General features: G+C 39.7%; 1 protein-coding gene across 1 annotated transcript in view; it reads right to left on the bottom strand.

Moving 5' to 3' along the window:
• Positions 1-24,578, bottom strand: part of FAM65B (family with sequence similarity 65, member B) — a 108,727-nt gene that overhangs the window by 41,793 nt on the left and 42,356 nt on the right. The window contains exons 2-7 of the mRNA XM_012638674.1: positions 13,342-13,468; positions 11,818-11,973; positions 11,043-11,121; positions 9,546-9,569; positions 8,392-8,445; positions 2,950-3,099 (exon numbers count right to left, since the gene is read on the bottom strand). Coding sequence (XP_012494128.1) covers positions 2,950-3,099; positions 8,392-8,445; positions 9,546-9,569; positions 11,043-11,121; positions 11,818-11,973; positions 13,342-13,468 — 590 coding nt within the window. The remainder of the gene's footprint in view (positions 1-2,949; positions 3,100-8,391; positions 8,446-9,545; positions 9,570-11,042; positions 11,122-11,817; positions 11,974-13,341; positions 13,469-24,578) is intronic.

The following is a 24,578-nucleotide window of genomic DNA, read 5'->3' as shown; positions in this document are numbered from 1 at the left end:
CATATTGTACACCACAAATATATACAATTTTACTTGTCAATAAACACATTTTTAAAAAGATCCATGCTAAAATATTTATGGGGTGAAATTTCATGATGTCTACCACTTACTGTCAAATGACTTGGGGGAAAAATTGAGCACATGAGAGAGAGGGAAAGCAAATACGGCAAAATGTTGCCAATTGGTAAATCTAGATAAAAGCATATGGCGTTTAATATACCGGTCTTTCAACTTTTCTGTAGTTTTGAAACTTTTCTTAGTAAAAAATTTGGGGCCAGAGGAGCACAGGGGCTGAATTCTGCTCAAGTGAGTGAGGTAGACTTCTTGCTGCCATGCCATGGCACCCAAAAAATCATTTCTGGGTCTGGCAAGGGTCCTCTCCTCAATCCGATATCGAGGGATCAGTATAGGCAGAAGGAACACCACTATCTACACACGTGGATAGGAGCATAACTACCCCTGCTCTACTTCCTCAGTGTCTGAGGACCTAAACAGAGCAAATGGTGTCAGAAATCAAAAGGAAAAGTGCTGTGGCCTGGGACCATCCTCAGTGAGGCCCTCCTGCTGCTTGGCCAGCTTACACTTTGGGTATAGCCTCTAAGCAGCAATCTCCATGGAAGCTTGATGCAGGGTGGCACCTGCAGGATGCTCGCTCAGCAGCCAGTCTCCATCAAGGCTGGGGGCCAGGGGGTGGCCTCTCTGACGAGAGCATGGCCAGCTCAGTGAGTGCCAATGGATGTTGCTTCTATTTGAATTCTGTGTGCTGAGGACCTCAGGCTTGATTTGTTAGGCTAGAGGTTCTGATTCTTATTTGTTCCTTTGTTCTGCTCTAAATGATCACTCTCATGGAATGCGAAGAGAACAGCATTGCCTTTTCCTTGGTAAGTTCTCGGTGCCTCAAACAGCTCAGTAAAACTGGGGAAAACTTCCTCAAGTCTGAGCTCTATGCAGCTTGAAAACTTTGACAACAAAGTTTCAGTATTCTAAACTAATTTACTTTCTCAGAGTGTCAGGTATCTTTGAAGGAACACATTACAGTTTCCAGAAATATCAACTATGTTATTGTGAATATCAAGATTACTACCAGTATCTTTGAAAACCTTGGGGACAGGCCGGGCACGGTGGCTCACACCTGTAATCCTCGCCCTCTGGGAGGACGAGGTGGGAGGATTGCTTGAGCTTAGGAGTTCGAGACCAGCCTGAGCAAGAGCAAGACCCTGTCTCTAAAAAAAAAAAAAACCTTGGGGAAGGCTAGGTTAAAAGTTGAGGATGTTCACGGTAAAAATTTTCTCACCCATGTAGCCATTGATGAACATTGCTACACATGCAAAAGTACCCTGAGCCATCCTGTCCTTGTTAAATCCGCATTTTAAACCTTCATTGTGATAAAATCCTGGCTTTTGTGGGTATGGGAGGATAAAAAACCACCCGATGTCAAGTGAGATACGAAGCTACAGAAGTTCTGGATTTCTTTCTTCTCGAAGGCAGCCCTTCCTCTTGCTGAAATCGCACTCTGTGTCTTTGAATTTGTGAGCAAAGTCATGATGCCATGCCCTGGCACTTGACCAAGAGTGGCTATTTCTGAGATGAACTGTAAATTATTCCAGGACAGGCAGCTCCTGCATGCTACTGGTCACTTATCTGCTTTTGTACTATAAACAGCTTCTATAATTAGAAGTGGCCCTTCTGGTTCCGGAGACCTGTAGAAATGGGGTCTTGTGAACTAGGGTTGCTTCTAAGCCAGGGATTCTCAACCTGCAAGTCCTTAAACTAGGATTGGCAGGGGGTAGAAAGAGTCAGATCTTTATTTTAACTAACCTCTAACTGAAATTAAACATGTCTACATATCACAAATATAGAAAACAAGCCATAGCACTATTATTATAGTACCTGTGATGTCGACACTGATAGAAATCACATGTATGTTCATGTCATATCATTTGTTGCAGATTACTTGAAAAAAATCTTTTATACTTTTCACTATTTTGAATTATCAGTAGTTATTGGAGCCACTGCTGGATCTCATAATTTGATATATTAATAAAACAGCAGCACAGTACTATATCCCACATTTGACTTTTAAAATATTTTGACAACTATACTATGTTGAAATAACCATTTCAATATAATGTTTCCTTTCAATTCCTATGTATTTTATTTTATGCATTTAAAAAACATTATTCTGAAAGGAGGAACTTAGATAAAGAAGCCCTGTTTTAAGTCATGAAAAGAGACAAACTGGGTCTAGACAAGAGGCAACACTGGGGTGTACACACAAAGCATCTGAATGCAGGTCATCCAAGAGGTCCCTCGGTCCAGGGCTGAGACAGATTCTCAGCTCTGGGAATTGTCCAACAGCCCCTCTTCAGGTCGATGACTTCATTCATGAAATTTGATCTTCAAACAAAGACTCATGGGATAGTGAGAAGTGCTGCTTTAATAATTCAGTCATTTCATCAAAGACATTGGTATTAGGTGACCCCAGGAGGAGTGAAGACCTCTCTGTGTCAGATGCTTGGGCCCCAGGGAGTCAGAAACCAGGAAAGCACACTTGTGTTCATGGTTCTTTATCTTGTCTCCTTTAAGACAAAAATTTCTCACAACAAAAAAAAAAATTGTAGGCAGGAAGGTTACTGATAAACAACACTGACATCCAATGTAGCCATCTGAACCACAGGGTCTGTTCAACTTCCAGGGATAAAACTAGATTGTATGCTACAATATTTAGAAGCTCATTCAAATGACAAAAATCAGGGCACTGTGGCTTATTCATTTTAAACAATTCTGCTGATTGTGTCTCCTGCATACTTTTGAGGCTAACAGTAAAACTTGTCTCTCTAGAGAGCAGAATGAGGCTGTGTGTTGCTGTTCGCCTTGTTCTTGGCAGCTACTGACAATTCACACCAGGCCAGGTGGGGTTCAGCAAGTAAGCAGGTTAGCAGGTTATACCTCTGTGTACTCCTTGAAGCTCCTATTGATCTCTGACAGGCTCTCCCGGGCGGCTTTGCTGGCAGGGGAAGTTGCGAAGGCTTGTTTCATTTTGCTGGCACCATCTTGGAGGCGTCGTTGTATACAATAACCTTCATAGAGTTCATCTACCTGCCAGAATCAAAACAGGAAACACAGAAATATGAATATTTGTTATGCTTGAAAGAGGTTACACAGACCATCGTTATGTGCTTAAGGTACTTCATGTTTTTGACCTCTACAAGGTGAACCTTGTAGAAGTGTTATTCTTTTAGATAGAGAACATTTTTATTTTAGCCACCGTGATCCATTTTCTGTCTGAAAACAGATTTCACTCTGATCCTGTCTTCAAATTGCACAAAATGAAAACACCTCTCTTGCATTTTTTTGTTGTTGTTGTTGACATTATTGAGGTTTTGTTGGCCCATTGGTGGACTGGTGTGGGACAAATATTAAATAATGAAGACAAGAGCTTTCTGAGTATTGAGCAAACACTGAAAGAGTTTATAAAGTTTCACGCTAAGGGAAAACTTTGTAGTGTAATAGGCTATTCTCACTTTATTTTAGGAGGTATTGTCACAAGGTGATATTTACACATCCAGATTTAGCATTTCTTAAAAGAACCTGGGGCTATTTATTTGTAAAATCTTGGCTCAACAATAAAGAGAAGAAATGAAGTTATTCTTAAAATTAGGGTAAAACAATTGTCAAACTTATCGAACTGAACACTTAAATGTGAACTGTCTCGTATATAAATTATACCATAATTAAAAAATAAATTGAAGAATATGAACAAACTCTTTTTCCTGCTACATCTCTATACTTATGCTTCTCAATAATAATATACATTTTTTAAATGATTATTAATTATACTCATCATATAAGCCTGATAATCACTTAATGCATCTAAGGCAGTGACTCTCGATCAACCCAAGGCCATTTTGACTCCCAGGGGTCTACTGGCATCTAGTAGGTGGAGGCCAGGGATACTGCTAAAAGTCCTATAATGGCAGAGGACAGCCCCTACAACAAAGAATTATCCCCAAATATCAATAGTGCCGAGGTTGAAAAAGACCTGTTCTAAACTTATTCCCTTTTCTTTTGTTTTTTGAGACAGAGTCTTGCTCTGTTGCCTGGGCTACAGTACTGTGGAGTAAGCTCAGCCTCTCGAGTAGCTGAGACTACAGGTGCATGCCACCGCACCCTGATCATTTTTTCTATTTTTGGTAGAGATGGGGTGGCGGTGGGGGTGGGTCTCACTCTTGCTCAGGCTGGTCTCGAACTCCCGACCTCAAGCAATCCTCCCACCTCGGCTTCCGAGAGTGCTAGGATTACAGGCGTTAGCCACTGTGCCCAGCAGAGTTATTCCTGATGATATCAATGTCTATAGTGTTGTGCTATCTTCCGTTATCAACACACTTAACTGACTGCAGTAAACTACGGGAATTTTCAGGCAGGGTAACAAAGGACAATGTCATCAGGCACTGACAAAAGCAAATGAAACCTATTGCTTTGGGAAGGCAGTTAGCTTCCTAGGACTATTTGAATTTTTATTTCAGTACAAACTTTGTTTCTTCAAAAAGGAGGCTTAACCTATAGATTCAGAAGAAAGTGGAGATGCATACACTGGATTTCAGAGTTTAAGATTTCCCTTTTGTTCTGAAGGAAAACTTTTGGCTACTCACTGGAAGGCATTACTCTGACCTGTTAGAGTGGTGCAATTTTCCATAATTTCTTTTTCTATGCAGATGTCAATGACACTTAGGTCACTGACACTTAAAATGTGAACGGTAAGAGACTAAAAATTATTCTCTTGATTAAAGGATTCTTTGTTGCTATTTAGTTCAACAATTCACTCAACTTTGCTGAGCGGAATCCCCAAACTCTGAAAAGTACAGTCTTTAATCTTCAGGGTCAATGGATTTATTGATGATTAAGAGGGAGAAATAAGACTCAAGAGGTGGCAAATCTGCTGAAAAAATCTTTTGGTTGGTGATTGGCATAGAATGTGGTTTCCAGACTTTAAAACTAGCCAAGACTCACCTGGTGAGCTTGTTAAAATGCTGATGCCCAGGCCTCACTCTGAGGTGCTGAGTCAGTAGGTCAGGGCTGGGTCAGGAATCTGAAATTTTTTTTTTTATTTCAGGATATTATAGGGGTACAGATGCAGGAATCTGAAATTTTAAATAAACATTGCAGATTGTTCTGATGTGGGAGATCCCCACAAAACTTTTAGGGACACAAGTGCCAATGACTCTTCCAATGCAGACCAGGCTGTTTCACCTGTGTGGGCTTCTGGGAAACTGCCCCTTCAACCCTTTCCCCCACTTTTGGCTACCCTGAAGCCTCTGAGATTATAATATTCTGAGAAAGGGGTCAGTGCTCACTGGTCCATCGATATTGCTGTAATGACTTAATCTATCACTTTGCATAGAAAGAAAAGTTTATCCTTTGTTAAGGATAAACTACTAAAAATAGAAAGAAATTAGCTGGACAACTAAAAATATACATATAAAAAAAATTAGCCGGGCATGGCAGCACGTGCCTGTAGTCCCAGCTACTCAGGAGGCTGAGGCAGGAGGATCGCTTGAGCCCAGGAGTTTGACGTTGCTGTGAGCTAGGCTGACGCCACGGCACTCTAGCCCGGGCAACAGAGCGAGACTCTGTCTCAAAAAAAAAAAACAATACATATTTGCAGAACTGAAATGAGCCCAAACTGTGCTATATTAGACCTTCCATTCTTATTTTTCTTCCATCTTTACTACCTGTTTGAAGACTTAATTGAGGGAGCCAAATAAATAAGAAATTCTCCATGGACTAGATACTATGCTCAGGCCAAAGGTGTATTGATTAGTAACTGAAAACTTAAAAACGGGCAAAGACAACAGGAACTTCAATTACCTTACTAATGTGAAACTCCAGGCGTCTCATGTATCTTTCAATCGTTTTAATTTGCTAGAATTAAAAGAAGTTTGAAAAGGTACAGTCATTTACATTTCAATTGACTTAGGCTTGTGAGAGTATTTTTTTTATTATGTCATACTCAAAAGTATCAGAAAATGCTGCATATTTCCCCTTTCCTTCTGTCTTTGTTCCCATTTTAGAGAGTCTCTAATATCAATTTGGAAAGTATTTTTTAAAATATTGAGTAAATATTCTGAGAGATGAACTTGAGTTAGTTATTGGAATCCCTGTGTTTAACATCCAGGTGTCCAATCCAATGGAATTCATTAGATTTCTGGCAGAATAGTATCTATCATGTTGCTGAGGTGCTGAGTCAGTAGGTCAGGGCTGGGTCAGGAATCTGAAATTTTTTTTTTTATTTCAGGATATTATAGGGGTACAGATGCAGGAATCTGAAATTTTAAATAAACATTGCAGATTGTTCTGATGTGGGAGATCCCCACAAAACTTTTAGGGACACAAGTGCCAATGACTCTTCCAATGCAGACCAGGCTGTTTCACCTGTGTGGGCTTCTGGGAAACTGCCCCTTCAACCCTTTCCCCCACTTTTGGCTACCCTGAAGCCTCTGAGATTATAATATTCTGAGAAAGGGGTCAGTGCTCACTGGTCCATCGATATTGCTGTAATGACTTAATCTATCACTTTGCATAGAAAGAAAAGTTTATCCTTTGTTTTCACTTCAATATCAACTTATTTTAGCCAAATGAAGTTAAACTTTAAGATAGAGGATACCTATGTACTTGCCTGAGCAGAAAGTAGCCCATCTGTAGGCAAGTTTTTGTCTTACCTATCAGTCAGCAGTGGCTCTCATTAAATTAACTGATTAATTGACTTATTCAATTATTAATATATACAATTTGTTAAGCATCTTATATGTAAGGTACTGCAAATACAGTACCGCCAGCCTTTGAAAACAATTAGGATTATTGTATCTAACAACTATAGACATAAGATGGATAAATACATGCTTATCTAATACTGATTTTGTTTTCTTGCTGTTTTTTGAACTAAACAGAAAAATTTGTCAAAGCTTGCCTGCCACAAATACCATCTGATGAATGTCATTGTTTTATTTATTGAGTTTAGCAGAAATAAGAGCAATTTCAGATTTGCCTAGGTAATAAATATCTTTCAAAGTGGGAAGGTACGAAGGCAGAAGCATATACATATGTATACATACATATGAATCATCATAGAATTTTACACTGGAAAGGGTTCTTAGGACCATCTAGATAGAATACATGCAACTCCCCAGCCCCATCTCACAGAGAGGAAAGCCAAGGTCCACACAGGTGATGTAGCCAGTGAGTGTGTGGCACAGGTGGGACTAGAAGCTAAGGCTGCTGATTCTAAGGAGAGAGATCTGCTAAAACCCCAGTCTCCCCATTTGGAAGAGAGGCCGATGAGTGTCGATGCAAACAGGAATTGCTAATGGTATGATTTGGCTGCCCCCAAAGGAAAATTTTCTTTGGGTAGCAGCAACAACTCCTGATAGAGTCTAGAACAGGGAGATGATAGTCCCACTCCACACTAGGCTCACTGGACCACTAATGAACTATTTATAGAATCCAGGGCTGGATGTCAGGGATGTTGACAAACTGGTGCACATCTAGGAGCAATGGGGATGAAAAGGCACCTGGAAACCATGCCACATGAAGAAGAGTGGGAGGAACCAAGAGCCTGAGGAAGATTCAGGGAGGCACATAGACAGGAGTCTTTCAGTACTTAGAAGCCCGCCCTTCATGAAGATGATTACGGGGCACCAAGTTATATGTGGAACCAGAGTGTAAAGTTAGGTAAGTATGAAGTTTTTTGTGGGGTTAGTTTGATTTAATCTCTAACCACACTACAGTGAGACTGAGCCCTCCACCAAGCACTGTGCATGCTATTTAGCACTTAATATATATTTGCAGGCCAGGCGCGGTGGCTCACACCTGTAATCCTAGCATTCTGGGAGGCCGAGGCAGGAGGATCGCTCAAGGTCAGGAGTTTGAGACCAGCCTGAGCAAAAGCGAGACCCGTCTCTACTAAAAATAGAAAGAAATTAGCTGGACAACTAAAAATATACATATAAAAAAAATTAGCCGGGCATGGCAGCACGTGCCTGTAGTCCCAGCTACTCAGGAGGCTGAGGCAGGAGGATCGCTTGAGCCCAGGAGTTTGACGTTGCTGTGAGCTAGGCTGACGCCACGGCACTCTAGCCCGGGCAACAGAGCGAGACTCTGTCTCAAAAAAAAAAAACAATACATATTTGCAGAACTGAAATGAGCCCAAACTGTGCTATATTAGACCTTCCATTCTTATTTTTCTTCCATCTTTACTACCTGTTTGAAGACTTAATTGAGGAGCCAAATAAATAAGAAATTCTCCATGGACTAGATACTATGCTCAGGCCAAAGGTGTATTGATTAGTAACTGAAAACTTAAAAACGGGCAAAGACAACAGGAACTTCAATTACCTTACTAATGTGAAACTCCAGGCGTCTCATGTATCTTTCAATCGTTTTAATTTGCTAGAATTAAAAGAAGTTTGAAAAGGTACAGTCATTTACATTTCAATTGACTTAGGCTTGTGAGAGTATTTTTTTTATTATGTCATACTCAAAAGTATCAGAAAATGCTGCATATTTCCCCTTTCCTTCTGTCTTTGTTCCCATTTTAGAGAGTCTCTAATATCAATTTGGAAAGTATTTTTTAAAATATTGAGTAAATATTCTGAGAGATGAACTTGAGTTAGTTATTGGAATCCCTGTGTTTAACATCCAGGTGTCCAATCCAATGGAATTCATTAGATTTCTGGCAGAACAGTATCTATCATGTTGGAATATACGTAAACTTCTTTATAATAATATATTTAATTTGGGCTTTTTATCCACTTCACATTTTAGTGTCTCTGAAATTGGGGTCCATCTTACAATGGCTACTGGCCAAGTGGTACAAGATAGCTGCCTGTATGTGCTCACAGATAATCACAGTTGTTCGTGTGTCATCTATTTGAATTATAAATATTATTACATGCATTTAAATTAATTTCCCTTTAAAATGCCTTCAAAAAGACTATACTATGATTCAGCATTGAAATAAAATTATTGTGTTCACAGAAAGGCATGGAAAGAGAGCGGCATCATATATAAAAAAAGAAAAAAATCTGTGTCTAATTAGGTTTAAAAGAGTTTTCTCAGTAAGTATAAAATACAAGTTTTAAGTGAAAAGAAAGAACTATCAGAATTTAACTGGAATCATTTTTTTTTTTATTTTAGTGGCACATAAAGTAATGGTGCATTTTCCAATCAATGATGCCTTGGATTTGGTGAAGCATGGTAGTTAGTAGTCAAGAGACAACACACACAAGGACATCCAAACACTTGGAAAATATTTCAACTTTCAAAACACTGAGAAACCCTACAACCTAGTGGCATTTTAATGGAAATGACCTTAAACACTCTTCTGAATCTATAGATCATAGTACTTACGCATTATCCTCATTAGACAAAATAATGAATATTTCCAGAATTAGAAAACCCATCAGTTCTCTAGTAGTTTACACTGACTTCTACTCAAGGATGCAGAGTTTTATTTTGTAATAACACCCCAACACAGAATGATAACTTACCTTGTCTAGTTCATACAGCACACCCTAAAATAAAAAAAAGGAGTATGTGGATTAAAACATCTTCCCCCAAAATACGACCCATCTTCATAGAGTGATATAGCCCACAATCTGTAAATAATAATCAGTCCTGCAAAGTTCCACTGGATTTTTGACATTTACTTTAAAAGAGTAACAACCTGGATTATTTTAAATACCAGCAAGAGTACTTTTAAGAGTCAATATTTATTCATGCTCTGTGTTTCCCGAATTACACCCAGTCTCCTCTGTCCCTTGGGAGCATTAAGGTTTTCACTTGCTTTGAGCTCTCCTCTCCTACATATTGAGAGGCACATAATTCATATTCATTCAAAAAATTTTAAAAAATAAATGGTGTTAACATACAATGTAGCAGTGGTAGATATGTTAAAAAAAATACTTGCCTTGCTGTTTAAATAAATAAAATTGGGATTTAAGAAGAGTTCTTGAGGATGGAGATATGCTTTTCACAAATTATTTTTAAAGCAAGCTCATTGCCTGTGTGCTCACAGTATCATAGCACAATTGGTGCACTAACCCCACATCCCCCATCTGAAGGATTTTAGGGAACAGGAGGTCCTGGTAGATGTCCCTCCATCAGCCATTCTCCAAGGAAAAACATCTGTAGCCATCAAAAGGTCAGGGCCATTTAAAAGCTCTGAAGGCCATCCCACAAGTAGTCCACACAGATGGGGCAATTTACATTCTAACCTCAATAGAATATAAAACCTCTTAACCTTGATAAAGCCTTTAATCTCTAAGCCTTTGAAAAGGACAACAAGATATATTTTAACACATCTCCTAAAAAAGAAAAAGATTACAGCTATGAATGTCTAGTTGCACCTCCTAGGTACAGGTAGACTTTTCTTGGGCTTTCTGATGCCTGGAAACATTAAGGTGTAATATCATTTAGAACTGAATACAACTATTTAAAATATTGTAGACACTGGAACCACTCTTCAACCATAAGTCCTCATAAATTCATTAGAATAAAGGAAATTTGCAATATAATATGTACTCAAACTGGCCTAAGAACTCCTTTAACTTCTCATGTCTGTTACCTCTTTAAGCCTCCTTTCCCTCCCGGATTTGTTTATCACCTATTTTTTAAAAATTGGAGATAAAGTTCTGGGTCCCCAAATCTGTATGTACTAACAACATGCTAGGGAAATGCCAACTTTTCATTTCCTTACATTATTTGGGAGGGGAGTACAGGAAATCAAAAAAAAAATTATTTTCCTGATTATGAAGTTTATCTGCATAAACATGTTTAGAAAATACTGAAAAACATTAAGAATAGAGCATTAAGAAGAAAACTTAACCTTCTTCTTCCCAATATACACATCAGGATGCAGATTGTACTTTGCCCCTTGGATCTACTTTTCTTAAACACCCCTCCCCAGCCCCACACAGTAAAAGATTATACTTAGTCAAAAAAAAAAGAACACCAAGTTAGCATCCTAATGACTGCACAGTACCTACCAGGCGAGAGTTTCTTTTCATATCTTTTAACTGAGCTGTCAACTTGTCCAGCTCTGTCTGGTGAACCTCCAGATATTCACTGCAAAGATAAGACAAGATGTAACAGTGAACTCTGGGCCTCTTAAGTGGAATCTGTTGCTGGTCTTTTCCTTCTCAAAGGGCATTAGGAGTTGAGCCTTTCTCCATAGTTGAGAAAGAGGGGAGGAGGCTTTGCTTTTTCCCAGTCTTTCAACATTTTGAAAGTTCTAGCAGTTGCATCAGATACTATCTAGCTAGTCAAAAAGGAAAACCTTGTGTGGCTGAAAGTCCAGAGAGGAAAAACCAATGGGGAGGAAAGCAGTGCCTACGGTCAGCCCTGGGTCTGAGCTCACAGAATTATACTAGTTAAATATAACACTGACTGTGAATGTCTCACTGCACACTAGGAAAGCCTTATTCTGGGCACACAATCCCTATAACATACTCAGGAAGGTTTCAGAACTCTCCTTTAGCAATCTCTAGAATGGATATGCCCGTCCATTGTTTAAGTGAAATTCAATACAATACAAGGTTTTAAGTTTCCTTCAATGTTATGGATAGGATGTGGAATCCCAACGTATTTCATACCTTTGGGACTCACTTAAGACTTCCCTGATTGTGGCACAAGAATAAAATACCTCCTGTAGAAATGGACATTTAAAAAATGATCTCATAATACCGGCTTTTCTCTGAAACTGCCCCCAGCTCCCATGTCATTTCATTCCACAAAGTGCATTATCAGGGTCAAGGTTCTTACTCAAGTCCATTTTTCAATGCCCTGTAGACTTCTTCCACTCTTTTAGGCTGAGGCTCTTTGGGAAGATTGTTGTTTTTGTGACCTAAATTGTGCATCTTCTTCAGTTTGGCCTGAGGCTTCTTGAGAGCAGAGGAATTTTCAATGAAGGAGTTACACCTATGAAAAGGAAAGAAAGAACAGAAGAAATTGTGAGCCTCGGGCACCCAAAAGGATTTGACTAAAGAAATGTCTTTTTAATCATCTTGTGTTCCTATTAATGTCTTTTGTGGAAGGTAATGTTCCCTGGTACGTTAACACATCCGACCCATCCTTAGTTTCTCAGTATTAGATTTGTTAACTGCTGAAATCAGAAAGCTTTATTGGGCAGAGGCTACCCAGAGTCAAAGTCTGGCTTCAGGTAATGTGTACTCTGAGTGAAAATGTATTGCTTCTCTAAAACCTAATAGGAAGCCAAAGACAAACAGTTCTAGGTGGACATAATGCATAGAAAGAAGGATATAATCCAACTGAAAAATAAGTGCACTATGCAAGATTAGGTGCGAGCATCTATTAAATTCAACTAGGATGCGAAGGAAGCCTTTTTGATAAGGGGCCATGAGCATGCCAAATGGCTCATTCTATATGACATTAAAGAAGAGCACATGTATCTTTTCAAAAAGCTTTATTTTTATGGAATAAATTATGATTAGGTATAACATAAAAATTCAACATCTCTAGTAGTGTCAGGGATGCAGCTTGCCGTGGTAAGACGGATGGCTGATACCTTAAAACCAAAGTACTGATCTGATTAGGAGATCCAGAGGCTAGGCCACTCGCTGACCCGGCTATCAGCAGGAAAGCTGAGACCGCCGCATCTAACGGGTGCCTGCTGCATCCCTCCCAGGTTAGTTATTTGCTATGCTCCTCTGCCATCCCTGTGTGCACCAAATGGGACAATACAGGTCGAAGCACACAGGGCCCCTCGGAGGGTAAGACCTTTATGAAATCAGAAAAACTGAAGACAAACTTTATTCTATGTTCCCTATCCACTATCTGTTCGTTCTTTCTTGATTTCACCTAAGTCCTGTTTTAGATGAGAGGAGATTCCAAGGAAACTAGAAGACTAACTTTGCCAGCCCCTGTCTGAATGGCATCTGCTTCCTGGGGTCAATCTGCAGAGGCACAGTCTTTATCCACTGAATGACCTGGTACTGCACATAGTCTCCCAAATCCAAATGCAATGGAAAATGTGTTTCAAAAGGGGATGGAGATGTGGAGAGTTCTATACATACATCACTAGCTTATCCTAAATCCTCAGCCATCCTTTTTGCAGGAGGAATTCTAAATGATAGAAAAGAAATTACAGCACTTAATTTTTGGTACATCCTTTCTGTGAAAAAGAGATTAAAATAGTGCGTGTGTGTGTGTGTGTGTGTGTGTGTGTGTGTTTTCTGGTGAGACTGCACACACAGAGACCCTCTTCAGGACATCAAAGCTCACTTCCTTTTCAAGCTGCATCCCAGGAGAGAACCACACACTACTTGCCTGGATCGCCTTTCCTGAAGGCCGCTGAAACCTGCAAAGGACTGGCTTCTAATAATCCCATTGGGCCCTCCAGGCGAAAAGGACTGGGATCCTACCAACATGATTTCTGGGAGTCTGGTTGGCAGTCCTATAAGAAAGTAGAAAGATTATGACAACTTACTTGCAGGCAGATTCAGACAGGAGATACAGTAAGCTTGTCAACAGTGATAAATGCTGTAAGCAAGGTGAAGTGAGTCATGGGCTGTTAGATGTTTGTGAGATTCTTTACTATGGCATGGTCTTTCTAAGCCAAAGGGTTCACCTCTCAAGTGAATAAAAAATATACTCACTTGCCTAGACAACAACAAATATAAGTTACACAAAATTATCAGTCATTTTAGATTTCCTTCAGGAATTTTTTTAAAACAAAGTTCAACCATACCTTTAAAAACATGCAAACTTTTGCAATGTTTACTTTCATCCAACAACAATAAAAACGCACAAGTAGGTCAAGTCAAAGCTTCAGATAAATCCTGCATCAAACACAGGTCTTAAGGTGGAATTCTACACTCAGCAGTCATAAGATTAAAACACTAGGTTTCTTTAGAGATAAACTTACTTAAACTTGTTCTCCCTTTGTATCCTTAAGTATATTTTGAAGGCTGTGATTGTGTCACTATTGTGAGAGTGCAAAATAAGAAGCATAAAGGGAATGCTCACAAAAGAAGTGATAATCTAGGTTAGATAAGAATGCAAGAGGGGAAGAAAAGGTAAGAGGAAAATGCAGCAGAAAGTACACAACCCCTGTTTCAGTTGCTTGCTTGGCTTCTATGAAGACTCACCCCGATGGACCAAGATGCATTGTCAAAGCACAACGTAAGCTGGACAGAAGCCCAAGACTAGTTCCCTCAAAGGATTACCCTAGAACTATTAGGTAATTCTCTTCCCTTTAGATCAGCAAGAGTCAAAGCACATACCATTGTCCTAGCAGGGCACTTCGGTCCAGAGAGCAGGATGTGCTAGCAGGAAAAATATGACAGCTACTGCCCAGATTGAAGACTTCCAAAGTGGGCAGACATCAAATTGTCCTTTAAAGACCCAGCAAGAAAGAAAGGTAAAGAACAGCAGCAGCAGAACTCTCTTGTAGTGCATCCAGATGTAAGGAAAGACCAACTGCACTAGGCCCCACTCAAAGCTGCATGAAGCAGTTCAGCAAGGCAGGAGATTTGAGTGAGTTACTTCCCCAGAGAAAGAAGGGCAAACAGCCCCTCCCCCACACTGCCCCGGGTTTTTAAGTCCCCTCCCTCCCTCTCCAGGAGAGCGCAGCCCTGGGGTTTGTATGCATTCTTGCAGGGTACAGGTGCTGACTCACATGGCCATAGGTCTGGCAATAGGCTTGCTCTTTTATCTGGGTGGGATGTAAATCCCATACCAGCTGGGGAGGGGCAGCTTAAGTTTTGGAGCATTCTCTAGTATTTTTAAAGTAATGAAGAATTATGTATGAGCAGTAAAAGTAGTATGGATCGCACAAATGGCTAGACAAAATGCAGGTGCAGATTCGGCTCTCTCTGGTTACTTCTCCCCACCCCCAAGGCTCAAAAATAACCCTAATTCCGTTAAATCCTTAATGAGGCTCTTCTACATGTTCTCTAAGCACTAAGGGGTCTGTCTACATTTCATTAAGGACACCTTCCTTAGGTTCACAAAGCTTGTCTGTGCTATCATTGTATAACATACAAACTTCTAATAAATATCAAAAAAGCACTGTAGTTTATGCTCCTTCTGTACTCAATAATATGATAACACCTTAACTGAAGTCTCAGTTGGGTGAATCTTATTAGCATTATATCTCATTTTGTGAATTATTGTTCAATAGGTCTATTGTATCATGGACATTCTTTGATCCCAGAAAAAGACTTTGAGTATTTAAAATATTTAACTGTGTTGCTGTCTTGTACCTCCTAGAAATTACATTTTTTAAACCAAAAAGTTTTTTCTCTTATCCATTGAATCAGTAGTTTGAACTACTGATGCTGGGCTCCCATTCCAGGTATTCTGTTTAATTAATGTGGGGTATCACCTGGGTATGGGGCTTTTTTTTTTTTTTAAATGGTCCCCAGGTGATTCCAATGTTCAGTAAAGCTTGAGAGCCACTGCCTAGGAGAAGTTTTTTTTTTTTTTTTTTTTTTGAGACAGAGTCTCGCTTTGTTGCCCGGGCTACAGTGAGTGCCGTGGCGTCAGCCTAGCTCACAGCAACCTCAAACTCCTGGGCTCAAGCGATCCTTCTGCCTCAGCCTCCCGAGTAGCTGGGACTACAGGCATGTGCCACCACGCCTGGCTAATTTTTTCTATGTATATATATATTTTTAGTTGTCCAGATCATTTCTTTCTATTTTTTAGCAGAGACAGGGTCTCACTCTTGCTCAGGCTGGTCTCGAACTCCTGACCTTGAGCGATCCACCCACCTTGGCCTCCCAGAGTGCTAGGATTACAGGCGTGAGCCACCACCCCTGGCCCTAGGAGAAGTTTTGATTGAACAATCAGTTGCACTAGTGATAGGCAAAAAAAGAAAAAAAAAGAAAAGAAAAAGGAAAAAGATGCCAGGTGCCAAGTTGGTTGAAAATTTAAAACTTCTGTTAAAATAATCTGCTACAATTCATCAAATCCAACTTTCTCATTAAATGAATTAAACATTAGAGAGTAAAACATATATACCTGATTGTGAAATAATTTTCCTTCTTCCTCTTTTTCTGTAACAGGTAAGCAAGATTTTCAAGAATAAAACAAATGTTTGTTTGGTGTTCTAAGACTGTAAAATGTTTGGGATGGGGAAAAATCTTCAGAAACTTTTCATTAAATTTTGATGTGGAATATATGGCCACTAGGAATGTGACTGGGGTGAGCATTCTGTTTAGCCTTTGAGGTCTTAGAAATGATCATTATCTACCAGGAAGGAATTTGGCCTCGAGCTGGTTTAGGCTGAGATCTCTATCCTACCATCAATCCCCCTAAAGGCTGACACACCGCCAAAGGAGAGTCATAAAACAAGCATGCACACACGTAGGGTCAGGCTCTTGGAGAAATAAAATGAATGGGTTGGGGTAGGGGAGTAGGAGATATTAGGGATGAGAGTATACAAAACACCACGCTCCAATCCCAATCTCAGACCCCATAAATCTGACATAAATATTCTTCCAGCTTCCCTAGCCCTTCCCCAGGTGCAAGTTATCTTGCACCTCTCCGTTATCATCTTCAATCGTCCTTATGACCACCCTACCCTACTCCTACCTCTTAGTGTCTTAAGTCTTCAGATCGCTCCCTGGCTTCCTAGGAAGTTCCAGGGACCTGCTCTCTTCCCAGCTTCCAGCAAAACTGCCCCTAACATTTCTAGGTTTTAAGGACTTAATTGCTCCTGCTGGAGTAATTTGCATTGCAATAGCAGGTGCTCCATAGGACCAAAAGCCTTAACCCAAAGAAAGGACTACAGTAAAATTGCAGTAGCACTGCTGATGTGGGGTGTAATGTGGTATTAAAATTTTGCAGGACAATTTGGCAGTATCTATTTAAAATACAAGACATACTTCTTTAACAGGGCACTTCTATTCTTCAATATCTTCTCTAGAGAAATACCCAAATGCACAAAGAGGCACATACGAGGATGTTCATTACAGGCAATGTTAATAATAGTGAGAAGACGGGAAATGATATAAATGCTGGTCATTACAGGAACTGGTTAATGCCTTGTGGCGTAACTATGCTTATGGAATACTATGTGGCAGCTAAAAACAGTATGTACACATAGAAAGATTCCCCAGGACAAGCTGCAGAACAAAACAGAGCAGGACACCAGGAATGTTAAAAACTATATAACACTATGTACACAAATAGAAAAGTTCTTAAAGTATACACAGATGGATGGCCTATCACATAACTCTATATAGTTGTTTATAAGTCTTCAGGAAGACAAATATGACTTCCAAGAAATAATAGGTTTCATAAATTCTGATTACATCAGAACAATTCAGATTCCCTGATGAAGTCCTTATTATGAGTTCTGACCTATGTAACAATTTTATTATTTTCATCTGCAAAACTTTTAGAGCCGGGAGTGTGCACTATACCCGATACACATGTCTAAGGTTCACCAAATGCTGTGTCTAACGAGCATGAAATTCCACATAAAAGAAACTTGTCTTTGGATGCTGCTACTTAGAACTGTTGGAGCTTTGAGAAATGTCTCCAGTGTCTAAGTTATTGACTCCTCACCTGGTCTTTCCGAAAATTCCAGCAGAATTAACATTCATTATGTGTGTTAAATCCCAGAAAGATTTCAAATCTTAGGCAGCCGGCGAAGATGCTATGGTTTGCTCCTCGCTTTGCATTGTTGCAGGAGACACTGGCTGTCATACTGGGCGGCCACCCCTGCCTTGCCATTTCTATAACCAGTGGGAACAACAGAATCTTTCTGGAAAGAATCCCAAGCACCTTGACTAAGTGTTGAACGAACCCTGCTGTTCTGAGCTGAGCCTCTTGGCACAGAACCCCAGTAGCCTCAGCTGTTTCTCTTCCTGATTCTTCATACAATGAAAACTGCTGCCTTCTCCCCAGCTATGCCGTGCTGAGTTCCAATTAGACACATATCAGAGTCTTTGAAATTACAATAAGATTTTACATGTTCTGTTATGCACACTGTGAAACAGCTACACTGGGCCTTGGTGGGTGCTAGGAACCACCTCCCGACCTGAACACCTTGTGTCTGTTTAAATTAGAAGGTAGCTCATCAAATCAGCAAGCAGTTTTCAGACAAGAGCTCTGAGCCTGGAGATAGGAGGGGAGTGGGCTTAGGCAGATAAAAAGAAATCAAGGAGTCAAGAGATCCTCCATCCCCTGCCCCTCCTGGTCTCAGGCTCTGATTGGACCAGAAATAAAAGGCGGCATAAGATTGCAATTCAGAGGGGGAAACTGGCAGCTCCCTGGAGAACTTGGAGATAACTTGAGTCTTGAGAACAAATGATAGGAATCAACCTTGGAGGGCTGCTTGGAGGATGGGCAGTGAAGGACACCTGCCACATAGCAGCCCGAGCAGCAGGCCCTAAAATGAAGCTCATGGTAGTGCCACCAGTGGAAGTAGTAGAAGTGATGGGAAAATGTTTGGCAAGTCTAGTCTAGGTGACAGTTCTATTTCTCATTATATTTTTATAAATGGGTATTCTGGCTTATGCTTTCTTGTGAATTTGATTAGCTTGAGTTAACAAGCCTCTCTCCTCAAGTTTTAACAATTCCACTATGAGACCTGTAAGGCTAGGCATGCTAAGGTAAGGGGGTAGGTAGCCCAGCAACCTGCCAACCTCCTGTCAACACCTGCCAGGTGTGACTCTCCAAACTGACTAGTTCAGAGTAAAAGTGCTAGAGGCATTGATTAACCTATAGTGAACTGGGCAAACCCACTAGTCAGCTAGAAGGAATGTTAATATTGATTGTTAGAGTTAAGTATACTGAGACTCATTAAAACAAACATGATTCATTAGATTATTTTTAGTTTTACAAGCACAAAAGTACTCTCCTTTATTAGGAAAGTACAGAAAAGTAGATAGAAGGCAGGGGAGGGGAGGGAGAGAGGGACCATACTGTTTATACCACCCAAAGACAACCACCAGTAGAATTTTGATGTGTTTAATTTTATTCAACTCTTCTCTTTCCATATAAAGCATAATAATTTGTGCATATTTCATGCTACATTTTGTATTCTGCTTTTTCTATCAGATTCTTTTTTTAGAGCTATGCCAAGGGGTTTATAAATTAGGTTTTCTCTTAACCCATCTTTAAAACGATACACATGTCTACCCCATATTCCCTGTGCTCCTTTGGATGATAAAAGGAAAACTAACCATTATATATATGCTTTTTATTTCTGATTTTCAGATATGGCAGGTTTGGCTAAAGGCAAAGGAAACTCCTGCAAGGATGAGACTAGGGCTTTTCTATGGGAAACAAGAGAGCACGTAAGCATTTGTACATGCTCAAGTTGCAGGACATCAAACATCATGAAATTCAAAAAACACGAACACAATAGCTGGATGGTATGGCCTTAACCGTTACGGTGTTTTCCTTTTTTTATTTAACCAAATCCTCTAAATAAAAACACAAACAGGTAATTCTGAAAGACCCTTATTTATTTATTTATTTTTTTGAGACAGAGTCTCACTCCGTTGCCTGGAGTAGAGTGCCGTGGCTTCAGCCTAGCTCACAGCAACCTCAAACTCCTGGGCTTGAGCAATCATTCTGCCTCAGCCTCCCGAGTAGCTGGGACTACAGACATGCGCCACCATGCCTGGCTAATTTTTTCTATATAGATTTTTAGTTGTCCAAATAATTTCTTTCTATTTTTAGTAGAGACGGGGGTCTCGCTCTTGCTCAGGCTGGTCTCGAACTCCTGACCTTGAGCGATCCACCCGCCTCGGCCTCTCAGAGTGCTAGGATTACAGGCGTGAGCCACCGTGCCTGGCCTGAAAGACCCTCATTGATGATAGAAAATATGAGAGACATCTGTGATTTCTGAATGAAATGAGTAAGGATATCTCAGTTCTCATCAAGGCCTTTCTTATGGGGGCAGAATGTCAACTTAGAAACCAATAGCTGTCACAGTTACAAAAATATGTCATCCATAAGATAGATGGAGAGGAACCTTCTGAGACAAGACAATTGTCCAACAGATCAGTTGGTAGGTTGCTGGGGTGATGGTGCTGCCAAATGTAAAAAATTCTACAATCAATTCAAGTGTTTGCCTGAGGCCAGGGATGGGAGCAGGGAAAGGAACCAGGAGACCTTTTGGGGGGAGGTGGGACTGTTCCAAAACTGAATCGTGGTGATGGTTGCACAACTGTATAAAAAACCTCAAACTATACCCTTAAGTAATTTTATGGCATGTGAATTTTACATCAGTAAAGCAGTTAAAAAAATCGTTTTCAATTTTTAGAAAAAGTCATCATTCTTTCTGCAAGAAAAAGTGCCAAGAAATCAGAACTTGGAAAGGAAAAGCTGAATCAACAAGCAAGAAGCTGAGTTGCTTTTGTGATTTGATCCTGTCTCCGAGGCAGGCCACATAAGATGCAGCACCTGGCCCCACTGCACTTTCTGAGTCATTTCTTCAAACCTAATTTGGGTTCCTACTTTCTCCTTTCCTAACTATGCCATCCTATTTGTGCTCCCCCACATCTTGGTCAAGAGCAGAAGTATAATTCAGTTGTGTGAAATAGGCATGTGAGCCAGATGTAAACAGCCCACTAAGATTATTTAAGACAAATCCTAAAAATAGGCTTCTGCTTATTATGTGGTTATAAGGTACCCATTACAGAGCAGTTGGCTCATCTTTTTTTAAAAAGTAGATATATTTAAGTCATTGGCTATTTTTTTTTAATGTATAGCTGCTTTAAAATAAATCGAGGCAATGCTAATATTTACTTCTCAATTGTCACCATTGTTTGCTAATGGAATGATAAATACATGCATGATACATTACACTGTTTGACTAGGACAAGTGATGCGAATGGATGAAAAAACTATAGAACAAACCAACACAGCCTCACTCCTCAGCAAGGGCGTGGAAGAACCAAGCTAAGGTTCTATATCTGCCCTCTCAGGCAAGTTCTAAACTCAGTGAACCCCAGATTCTGTATCTGTAGAATAAAGGTGGTAATTCCTCCCCATTTTAACAGGCGAGCATTGTAAGGTTCAACTGAGACGACTGCGTCATTCAATCTTACAATCACCAGGCTACTTGGACAGTTTTTAAACTGACTTTCCACTATTCGTGTAGGTGATTGCACTTCTGCTTTAAAACTCACAGAAAATGAGAAAGTACTTTCTAAAAGGTAAAGTGCCCGAGAAAGACAAAGATTACTATAATGAAGACTTAGTTTCAGCTAACTCGAAAGAAAGAAACTAATTTTAAGAATCCCTGGAAGCTGATATCAATGATTTTCTTTCCATGTTTTCTAAGACTCCATCAATCAACACATAATTATTAAGTACCTATTATAGGCTCAGCTCTGGCAGGACACTATGTGTTGTTCAAGATCCAAAGAGAACCTAAAACTGAGCTCTGCTTTTATAAAAACTTTAATAATCTAATTGGAGAAGATAATATGACTGTACATAAAGCAGATGGGAAATAACATGGAGTGAAATTGTAAGTAGTACCTATTTCCCAATGCTGCAAGGAAAGCAGCAGAGCCAGGATGATAAGAATGTGGACTCCAGGGTCAGATAAATCTGGGCTCACTTTGAGTTCTACAGTTTACAGTTGTTTGAAATTAGGAACATTATTTAACTTCTCTGAATCCCAGTTTCCTTGTTTGTATAAAAGGACTAACATTTCAGAGAATTTTTGTAAGGTGTAAATAAGATAATATACACAAGGCCTGGTATGTAGTGGGTGCTTAATAAACCTAGCTGTTGATAATAATTTAAAATAGTAAGGAGTTTTCTTATAAGAGAGGGAGATAAATGAGACAGGAGCAGCCAGGAAGTTTAGGTAAAAGCTAGGGAAGCTAGAAACTAGCATCTTTTTGGAGATAACAATTTTTAGATAATTAAAAAACACTAACTGATAAGGACTATAAACATGGGTACTTTGGAAGCCCAATTCAAAAGACAATTTAAAAGTTTTTTGATTTCAAAATACTCATCTACTCTTTACCCAGATTCATCATTTGTTGACATCTGCCACATTTTACTTTGTCAGTCCCCCTCCTCATATACACATAACATATTATTTTTCTCGAATCCTTTGAGAGTAATTTGCATATACATATTTATATACATTTCCTCCCCCCACTGAGTAATTTGCAGATATGGGCTGGGCGCAGTGCCTCATGCCTGTAATCTTAACACTTTGGGAGGTTGAGGCAGGAGGATCACCTGAGGCCAGGAGTTCAAGACCAGCCTGTCTGGGCAATAGTGAGACCTCCCATCTCTACAAAAAATAGAAAAATTAGCCGTTTGTAGTGACGTGGCCTGTAGTCCCAGCTACTCAGGAGGATGAGGCAGGAGGATCCGCTTGAGCCCAGGAGGTTGCAGTGAGTTATGATGATGCAACTGCAATCTAGCTGGGCTGACAGAGTGAGACTCTCTTTCGAAAAAAAATTTGGAGATATATGCAAATTTACTCTTAAATAATGTGTATTTCCTAAGAACAGGGACATTCACTGACATAACCATAGTCCAGTTGTCCAGTTATCAATATCAGGAAATTTAACATCAATACAGTACATTATCAAATACGCAGACCTTGTTTAGATTCCACTAGTTGTCCCAATAATGCTCCATATACTGTCCCTTCTCCCCACATTCCAGGAGCCAATCCAGGATTATACACTGCCTCTTTTGTCATGTGTCTTTAGTTTTCTTTAATCTGGAACAGTTCCTTGGCCATTCTTTGTCTTTGACATTGACATTTTAATGAAAGTTCAGGCCAGTTGTATTGTAGAATGTCCCTTAATTTGAATTTGTCTGCTGTTTTCTTATGAAAAAATTCAGACTATGCATGTTTAGCAGTGACACTACATAAGTGGTCTTGTCCTTCTCTAGCCATTGCATCAGAGGTACAAGGAGTCAGCTGGTCCTATTACTGACGATATTAACTTTGATCAGTTGGTTAAAGTGTTGTTGGCCAGTTTTTCCTTTGGAAAGTTACTATTAAGTATTTTTGCTTTTGTAATTGATAAGTAATTGGTAAGGAGAGTACTCTGAGGCCGTGCACACACCTCATTTCTTTGACCCAGGAGTTTTAGCATCTATTGATGCTTCTCGCTTGAATCAATTATTACTATAATGGTGGCAAAATGGTACTCTGAACTCCCATCATTTCTTCGACTGTAAGAAAGAGTTTTCACTAATCCTTTTATTCATTCAATTGTTTATTTCTTTATTATCACTATGGATTCATAGATTTTTATTTTATTCAAAGGGTCATAATCCATTATTATTATTTGATGCAAAAGCTGTTTCTTGAAGCATTTTCTGAGCAGCACAGCTAGAGGGATCTCACCTTGTGAACTACAAAACATTGAATTACTGGTAGGAATCAACACATTCAGGGACTCACTTGTATTATAGTTATTTGCTAAATGTCTCATCCCTTTAACCAAACTGTACCTTTCTTGAAGGTGAGTACCAGCTGTCTTTTGATACTTCTTTGATGCTCAGTATAGGGTAAGATAGCAAAAGCACTGGCTCTGGGGCCAGGTTGGCCTAGGCTTCACCCAAGTCACCTGTCCTCTCTAAGCCCCAATTTTTCTTGTCAATAACATGATAATAATACCTAAGTCACCAAGGTTGTTTCAAAGAGAAAATGAGATAACATGTAAAGGGCTTAGTGTGGAGTAATGGTCTTTCCTACTAACTAGAACTTGCAATTTGAAGAGATATCTGACTTTTATTAATCAAATGGAATGTACTAATTATAAACCCATACACATTTTACAGGTGAGGAAATACGTAGATATGAAGTAATTTGACATTACCGCTCTCCCCTTTCTGTCTTTTATTCTCCCTCAACGCAATGACAGCAGAGCATGTTGAAGCTATTTTAAGGAACTGGCTGAGTCATTTGAAGAGTAAAGAAGAAATGTTAATAGCATGTCTATTCGTTGGGACAGTCAATTGTAGAAACTTCTAGATAATTGACACCATTTCAGCCCTGGGGAAAATGAAAACTCTATTTCTTCTTCCATTCTGGTGGATTAAATAAATTGAGACGGTAGCAGCTGGCCTCACGATAATTAGAAGAGAAATGATTCAGGGCATAAAAATCACTGAAATCTCACGAGGGGTTGGGTTGATTTTTGACTAATGTTGTCATAACTCATTTTAAAACGCAAAGTCTAGAACACTTGTAGTCCTTCATTTGGTGCACACTGCACATCAAACCAGGACCAACTGTTTCCTGGTTAGAAGGAAAAAACATTTTGCACTTAAATGAAGGCTGAGGATGTTTGCAATAATAAGTAAATTTATCTATTTTTAAAAAACCAGCAAAGCCCATGCATATCAAAAGGGGAACATTTCTTGGGAACATGATCTTCGAAGACAGCTTGGCTGATCCTGCTGAGAGAAATATACACCCACCAGGAGCCCTCATTTTCTGATCACCAGATTCGAAAAGAACACTCCTATGTAGAAGAAAATGGCCCCGCGCCTGGCATTATCAACTCCTTCAGGCAAATTTGCATGCAGGCTGTTTATCCCTAGAGCTTGGC

This window comes from Propithecus coquereli, unplaced genomic scaffold, assembly GCF_000956105.1.
Source record: "Propithecus coquereli isolate 6110/MARCELLA unplaced genomic scaffold, Pcoq_1.0 Scaffold131, whole genome shotgun sequence".
Classification (NCBI taxonomy): Eukaryota; Metazoa; Chordata; class Mammalia; order Primates; family Indriidae; genus Propithecus; species Propithecus coquereli.
Note: the sequence above shows the minus strand (reverse complement) of the source record. Positions and strands in the feature narration are given on the sequence as shown.